The 8,873-nt window shown below is 36.8% G+C and overlaps 1 protein-coding gene across 1 annotated transcript; it reads right to left on the bottom strand.

The window, feature by feature from the left end:
- Positions 1–29: 29 nt before the first annotated feature.
- Positions 30–8,655, bottom strand: LOC108737406 (histone deacetylase 4). The gene is made up of 3 exons (XM_025981681.1): positions 8,557–8,655; positions 4,121–4,754; positions 30–1,611 (listed from the first exon to the last, which is right to left on the bottom strand). Exons 1-3 carry the CDS (start codon positions 8,618–8,620, stop codon positions 216–218), a joined length of 2,094 nt encoding a protein of 697 aa, XP_025837466.1. The 5' UTR covers positions 8,621–8,655; the 3' UTR covers positions 30–215.
- Between the last annotated feature and the right edge of the window lie 218 nt (positions 8,656–8,873).

The following is an 8,873-nucleotide window of genomic DNA, read 5'->3' as shown; positions in this document are numbered from 1 at the left end:
CAAGATAAATAAAAAAAAAAAATGAAATATTTACTTCCCAAATTTTAATGTCCAAATAAACGTTTCGTCTTTTAATGTAAATAAAATTATTTATTAAAAAATTTCAATATAATAACAAAAATAAAACACACGATAATTTGTTCTTAGAGAATAAAAGGCGGTCACATGAAGCGACAGCGGGAATGTTCAAGAGTCCTCCTGGGAGAACCAACAAATTAGCTATGGGAGATTTCGGGTGGTCGGGGATAACTGACGAGCACGGACGCTGCCGACTGTTGCATGGAGAGACTCGCCATCGCGGTCACTGTATCTTTATCCTCCTTCTCGTTGCGTAATGCGTCGTTAAAGGAACATGTGGCCGTTTTCGCAATTTCCTGTAAACATGGCCAATGCATAGACTGTATTCCGATGACCTTTTGAATAACGGCAACGGCATTAGGACATGGAGGTCGCGTTAATTCCGTGGCACTAATGGGAGATGGCGCGTCTCCTAAAAGCACGCGGACACATTCTTCGGCTGAGTCGCAAATTGATGCTAGATGGTAGCCGCCTTCAAGAGCGAGGACAACGCGACCGTTCGCCACTTGCATAAGTTGACGAGTCATGTATCCAAAACAAGCAGGAGAAACACGATATCCGCCCAGCGGAGGTGTGTGCCCTTCGGTAGCGTCAAAACCCGCCGATACGAGGACGATGTCAGGGCCGAATTCTCTTGCAATAGGCATCACGATGCTCCGGAACGCGGCCAAGTATTCGGCGTCACCGAGGGGTGGATTCAGGCCACCCGACCATGCTATGTTCACATTGAAACCGAGACCAGCGCCAGCGCCGCACTCTGCAGGACTCCCGGTGCCCGGAAAAAAGTTACCGTCGTCGTGCCGATGCATCGATATGACAAGTACGCGTGGATCATCGTAAAAAACTTCCTGTGTCCCGTTACCATGATGTACGTCCCAGTCGAAGATGAGTATTTTGTGGACGCGATGTTCTTTCTGAAGCATGCGAGCTGCGATGGCGATCGAGTTAAAGAAACAAAAACCCATAGCTTGCTGGGGCTCTGCGTGATGACCGGGTGGACGTACGATCGCAAAACCGTTCCTTATGTCTCCAGTCCACGTACGGAAAGCCAGATCTATGGTACATCCGACGGCCATTCGAGCTGCTGGGGCCGTATACACTTCGTTCCATGTGGTGTCCGAATCGACACCAATACCACCGCACGGTAATCTGACGAACGCGGTCACAGGCAACGTTCCCAATTTGCTGATGTCCATTTTGTACCTGTTCACAGGACTTGTACCATAAAGTAGTACGTGGGCTTCCGAATGGCACGACTGTAATTCCTGGGTGGATGCTTTACGTGGTCGCAGCCGGTCGCAACGTTGCACCAACCCGGTTTCCAATAATCTTGCCCAAATGCTCTGAAGACGGCCCGCGTGTTCGGGGTGCAAAACGTTGTTACCACAAATGCACGCGTGTTTCAACATTTGACTATCGAAAGCGAGGCCGGTTGTAGGAGTACTCGAGGCACGGCGTCGGGTTATTGTTGGCGGTCCGGGTGCTCCGAGATGTACCACCGGGCTGCTCAACGCACGAGACAGCGGTCGTATACTGTAATGAAAACTGATGTTATTAATCAATTATTTCGATTCCCACGAAGATCACTTTAACTTTGGGGCTGTGTCTGTAAAAAATATACGTGCCCAGCGTTTCATTTTAATTGTACAATATTATATGATTAGGACATATGTAATTAAACAGCAGTCACAATTATATATAATTAGCCATTATACCGTTTGTTTTATTTAATAATTAATTGGTGTCGGCGTTAAAAAAGTTGTNAAACATATCACTAAACTTTAACAGAAAAAAATTGATGTCCATGACTAATTTAATTTAGCTTGATTCTATTTTTAGAAACCAACATCCCCTGATACTATGATAAAATCAATACACTGGGGTTGTATGCCGCCTCCTTTGCTGCTGCTGTTGTAGGTAGGATTGATAACACGTATACCTATCCCCATTTCACTCGCCCACCCTTTTCGTCGGGAGAACTAAATACGATTGTCTAAAAATAACTCTTGGATTCCGGCAACCGACAACCTACTTTCTCCCGATTCCCAAACCGCCCTGCTTTTAATAATAAAAAAAAATAGGAAGAAAGAGAAATGTAAAAGCGTGGCTATACTTAGGCAAGAGATTCTAAATATAACTCGGAATTTCGTTTGAATAAATTAAAAAGTCTGCACGGGGCATAGTACGCGAAGGGTGCGTAGGCAGGGTGCCAATGCTAAATAATACTCCCTTTCGAGGGAGATTACACAAGGAATATTATTTTATTATAACGTGCTGAATCAGGTCAACCGTCCGGTGACGATCAAGAAAATATTCAGCCTAAAAATAACAAGAAATTGGTACAACCAGGGCCTCCGAAAGGGAGGAGTAGAAATGACGGGAATCTCTTTTGCCCGGGGTTTTGGAAGGGCTCAAAAATTTGAAACATGTACAACTGTCTAATTTCTTTTTTATCAAGTACTTCATTGTTATTTTGGCTACCTTCTACAGGTATACGTGTATATAAAAACATTTTTTGGTGTTTTATCCTACCTGCACTGTAATGAAAAGCCGGAGGGTAAGGCGGAAGGATCTCTTCAGGTTTTTTTTCCAAATTTATATGGGACCAACTTCGGAGTATACTTTTTCCAATAAAAAAAGAATTATCAAAATCGGGCTATTCTGTCAAACGTTATGCCTGATCATTAAATAAGATGTAGTCAATTAGGCTCGAGATCTACAACAGTAGTAGTAATATATTTTATCCAATTTATTTACTTGAATTGTTTGGCTAAGGATCATGAATAGATTACATTCCTTGTAAATGGATTGTACAGGTACAGAAGAACACATGTAGCTATCGTGTTAATTTATTGAATTTTAACAGGTCAGCTGAATTAGTGTTTAGCATTGAATATAGACCTAAGTGAATCATACCTTTTATTGATCTTCAAAATACTATATGTATATCCATTAAGCAATTAAGCCAACGAAGTGAAAATGTTTTTTACACAATGATTCAAAAAAATATTATTTTTGCGTTACGAATATTTTAAATTTAATTCTTCCTTGCAATTTTTCTATCAATAACTTGACTAAGGAAATTAAATTATAAAACAGTACATTTTTGGTAAGCATGTTAATGAGCCATTTGGGATAGAATATGTAATTCATTTTAATACTTTTAATTCAAGTTAGAATTTGTTTCCTTCATTTAATTACTGTCCGGTTATTATGGATTTAACGAAATGAGAAACAAAACATTTAAAAAAATATTGAAAGCGCAAATAATGTGACGCAATGTCTCTAAAAATGGAAAAATTATTCAGTACCATTCGCCGACATGTCCATTCCATTATCTTGCAGATAATGTACATAAACCATGGTTACGACCTTCGAGACATTATTATTATATGGAATATATACGTATATATGTCTGTACTGTACATTAAATAAAAGTAAATTAAATGGGGAATAATTACAATTGAAGTATTAATTGTGTCTTTTCCTCATTTAATTTAATATATACGAATGTCTGTACTGTACATTAAATAAAAGTAAATTAAATGAGGAATAATTACAATTGAAGTATTAATTGTGTCTTTTCTTTAAAATCCCCTGTTTGTACTGCATCCAAATGGTGAGTTTTTTAATACGTTTTTCCTGGAAAACATTATTAAAACCAAAGTAGGAAATGAAGAGGATTAAAATCATCAAACTTTTTTGGTGCTGGTTCTGGTTACATCGGTGATACATTTGGGCTTGATGACAGTGGTCTAGGACAGGTAAGAACACCGATGGAATCGTTTTTATCAGACGTTGCGCCAAGTGCTAAGACTGGCAACTTCAGGGAATAAAGCATGAGCGTAAGTCCTTCACTTCGGTATTCTCACTCAAGAAGTAGGATTGATCTTAGATCACGGTCAACAAGTACTGTTCAAGGTTTTTATCCTTTAATCGATTATCATTTTTATCATGACAGTTTGTACAAAATACAAGACATCCGATTCGTTATTTTGCCTTTTCGAGGGGCAAGTTTTCACCTAATTTGTAGGTCGCTTACCTCCGAGGTTCCGTTCCCTGAACTTCTGCGTCTCTCTGCTCGTTTTCTTCAGGTGGTACAGGAGCAGGTTGTATAGCAAGTGTTTGCGGCGGTACTGCAGCTCCACCTTCCAAAAGCGGATGCCCAAGTGGTAGTGGTGACGATTGCGTGCGTCCCAGGGGGCGGATTACACCCCGCGGAACCGCCGTCGTTGGTTCTTGCAGCTCGCTGATAGTATCCAGGGGCGCGTTGTCCTCGTGTTCGCTATCTATAGCTGGTAACGAAGGATAAAAGGGCAAGGTACCGGGCAACATCTGACCTGTCAGGGGCATTCCGAGACGGGCAGTACAGGCCGCCCGAACTGCCGCCTCCGACAGATCGGGCGGACTGAGTACGTGATGGGCTGCCAACGAGATGTTCGGCATCGAGGGTGAACTGAAGAGAACGTGACCTTGACAATTATCAGAGCCGGGATCGTAACACGGCGGACTGAATTCTTTGGGCGGTTCTTGGGGCGGCGACTCGCTAGGTGGCATACACGTGCTCAACAGCTTCTTCTTCAGCGACGGCGGCAGATGACGTTTGCTCATTGGACTACAGCGTCGTTCCATAACCCGCTGTTTTAAACGCACTTTCAGCAAATTTGGCTCAGATGCTGAAACAAAATATTGCATCATACTAACAAAGTAAGATTTGTTATTTAAAAAAGAGATCATTACGCACACAGGGAGAATTGGAAGCGGAGGGGTAATTTTCCTTTTGTTGACAAATGATGATAAACGGTTGAAATTCATCTTTTTTTTTAGTTAAAGACAGTTGTTTTAATTCTACTATTTCCCATACGTTCATATATTTAACTAACGTAAAAAAATAAAATTGTATTTACTTAACAAATACAAACATAAAAACGATCCTTAAGTGTTATATTCTGGAGTTAGGGGTGTAATTTTTTGCTCTATCTTATTCCAGGAGCAGAGAGGTCCACAATCACTGAAAATATGCTTACGTAATACTTGATTGATTCCCTAAGTTATGCTACATATTGACCAATTTCTAATTAATAAGTACCTATTAGGTTTTCAGATTTCTGAAAATTTCTTCCCGACTTTTCGCTTGTAATTGTGGTGGGTATTATTCTAAACCATCGCTTTTTATTTCTATACCCTCGACATTTTTCTAAGAAATAACCTTTGTATTTTCGAATATGCAGGATATTATAATGATTTAAGGGAAAATTTTTCCTTTCAAAAAAATTACTGAAAAGTCTTTTTAAATGAAACCTAATAATAATTAGTTAGCCTCTACAGTAAACCCCCTAATGCTGTAATACCTTATGGAATATTACTGACTCTAGACGTTTCTGTAGCTTCTTGAGAAGAAGCTTCTCCAAATTAAAAATAATTGAAAATTATTTGAGATCGAGTATGGATCAAAATACACTCAGCGGATTGGCATTCGTTTCAATAGAAAATGAGGTTCTACATTTGCAGAAATTAAAGCTAGAAAAACTATTCTGTTGAATCGTACGACACATGTTGTGATTGTAGATATTAGGTACATTTGCATAAATAAAAAATTCAAAAAAAGATGTTTTTTATACCTGTATTTTTAAAGGCGGCCTTAACTTTCGAGACGAACCTGGCCCTTCGTGCCTGAGAAAGTGTCCTACCAAGCTATCCCCCCTATTTCTTATTGACTTCCTTAGAGTCCTCTATTCTCCTATTCTTCCTAATATATCTTCGTTTCTAACCTTGTCTATCCACGGGATCCTCATCATTCGTCTGTAACACCACATTTCGAACGCTTCTAACTTTTTCTTTTTCGCAGCGCCCACCGTCTATGTTTCGCGTATAGCGCCGCGCTCCAAACATACACCTTTAACAATGTTTTTCGAATTTTTAAATTAATCGTTTGCGAGTATAAGTGACTTCTTTTTGTTAAATGCTACACTACTGATCCTTCCAACTTGACTTATCTGACTTCTTATTAGATACCAGCCATTTCTTCTAATTTTTCGTCTTCTATCTTTATATCCCTACTTTTTCTATCCTTACATACTAGTATTTTTATTTTACTTTTATTTATTTTCATAAAATACTGTTTTGTCAATATCGCTTCCATTATTTTGAGGATACTAATCCATCCCTCTAAAGCCGTCCTAATGATGGTAATCGCGTACTCGATACATACATACATACATATATTAAAAAGTAGCGGTGACAGTGTGTAACTTTGTCTGTCTTCCTTCCTAATATTTTTTTCTCTACGTTGCTGGTTAAGTTTTACAACAGCTTGTTGCCTTTATACAAACTTCTAATCTCTGTATATCACCCCTACATTTTTAAATATATTTTTGTACCATTTAACATTATCAAAAGCTTTTTTTAAATCTACGAATCTTTTGCACCCGCTCTTCCGTTTTTCTATTGTTTTCCCTATTATTACCTTAAAGCTAAAATGGCCTCCCACATTCCCCTATATCCTCTAAACCCAATATGTCTTTACCTAGTAGTTCTTCCGTCCTTTTTTCAATATTTTTTCTATACGGTTCTAGTTAAGATTTTTGAAGCATGGGAAGTTAAGCTAATTATTCTAAATTTGTTGCATCTATCCGCTCCTCTTTTTCTTTATATGGCTACTACTACGTTCCGTTTATAGTCCTCCGGGACTTTCCTCGTCTAGTATATATCTTACAGATAGACAAATTAATTTTCTTTAAGTAGATTTGAATTCTAAAGTATGCCTTGACGCCAACAAAGGCTTATCGCTATTCAATTGCTTTGTAAATCATTCAAATACCTTCTCACTTTTTCATTCTCCTATCATTTTCAGTTTATTTATTAATCACATCGAAATATAGTATCTGTTTACATATAACCTATACTTTATTGATCTTAAATTAACACTGTATTTTCAAACAAAAATGAAATTCAGAGGTTTAATAAAATAAATTGACTGAGTGATGATCAACGCATAGATAGAGAAAAATTATGGGTCGATTTGAGTGAAACTTTCATATTCTGTCTGTTAGGTACATATAAGGACGTACAAAGAACGGATTTTGCAAAAATCATATTCTGAAAGGTTGGAAAAAAACAAAAAATTTAAAATTTTCTATGACTGACCGATGTTCTTCGATTTTCCATTAAAATTGTAGTTTATTAACTTATGATAAGAGGTATTAAATGTTGACTATAAATGTATATTGCGGGTGATGCAACGATGGGTGAGTAATCTTTAAATGAGTTTTAAATTGATAATTATAGTGACACTAGGTTTTCTTTTGCAATGCATTACAAATTTTCTTCAGTTGCACATCAAATAACATTTCTAAATTATTGATGCCAAAATATTACGTAAAATTTAAAAAAAAATCACAAAAATGTATTTCAGTATGTTTCATTGGTTTTCAATATTTATATTTTAGTTTACTTTACAGGTAACGTAAAACGTCGTCGAACAGAGAAATTACATAATTCCTTGTTGGTATTTTTTTTTTAAGTGGAACTTCTTTACGCACGCTAGGGTAAGTTCGTTTCATGCGAGTGGCTATGTAACGAAATCATGCAACGGATGTCCTCCTCTATACGGCCACGTAGTCGAGTTCGAAGTGGGGATCACTTGAGCCGTGAGCGCGCTTCAATGCAACGTTCGTTACAGGCAACTCCGGCATGTATAGTGTAAAATTTAAATTCATAGTGTACAAATAATAACATTAAACCAATTCCTTAACCCCCATCTCGGTATGTTTGTGTGTTTGAAGAAGTTTCACTTCAGTAGCGTGTTGTATAATTACACGTTGTATTTTTTTAGTACATAATTATGTTAATTTAGTAAATATACGTAGTTACTTTTAAAGAACGATAGGCATCAAAAATTTGAACGTATTCAAAACGTATGTTATCATTTCTCTGTTTTCGAAACGCTCTATTTGTAACAATTTCGGCAAATATAAAAGTTCATGTTGTAACACCAATGAAGAGGTATTGATAAGATAGGAGTTCGTTTAATGTAAACAAAAACTTATAATAAAAGTTTTCCCGGAGTAAATATAATACATATAATTTTCAGAGAAAACCAAATGTTTTTTTAACACTACATTACCCAACTTAAAATGAGTTGAATTTTTCAGTCATACAGTATTTTTTTTAAATATGTATATACCTATCTTAATTGCATTCACTATTTAATTAGTTAACTAATCAACGGTGCAACTAAATATTTTTATTACATGTTTAACTGCAAAATTAATTCTTATCTAATTAAGAGAGATGTTCGACTTTTATCATTAATTTTCTAAGAGAAAAGTATCTTTCAGACAGAATTGTACGGAATTTTTTCTAATTAAGGTTCTTATGATATGGTGTTCAAGGACCGAAAGTGGTTTGTCACATGATTTCGTTTAATCATTTGATCCTTTATGTCACTAGGAAAATGTCAAAAAATATTTTACGTACCTGTTTTTCTTAAGGGAAAATCACTAGCTGTAGATGACTGGTCATTGTTGCTTTCAGTTTCCATCCTCTCGGACCTGGAACAAATAAAAAAAATTGATTAAAAAAATATTACTGTACTTATAAACGTCCTACAAAAAATAACAGGGCTTTTCATGCGTCCACATGCAATTAAAAATTAAAACACAGAATTTAAGGGTCGATTGAAATTATGACTATTTCATAGAGTTTTTAATATAATAATGAATAATATGTAAAAATTTTAAAATAAAAAAAGCACTCCTACATTTGTGATTTCGTAAACAATAGTAAAGGAATTT

This window comes from Agrilus planipennis, unplaced genomic scaffold (genome assembly GCF_000699045.2).
Source record: "Agrilus planipennis isolate EAB-ADULT unplaced genomic scaffold, Apla_2.0 scaffold143, whole genome shotgun sequence".
In the NCBI taxonomy this organism is placed as follows: Eukaryota; Metazoa; Arthropoda; class Insecta; order Coleoptera; family Buprestidae; genus Agrilus; species Agrilus planipennis.
Note: the sequence above shows the minus strand (reverse complement) of the source record. Positions and strands in the feature narration are given on the sequence as shown.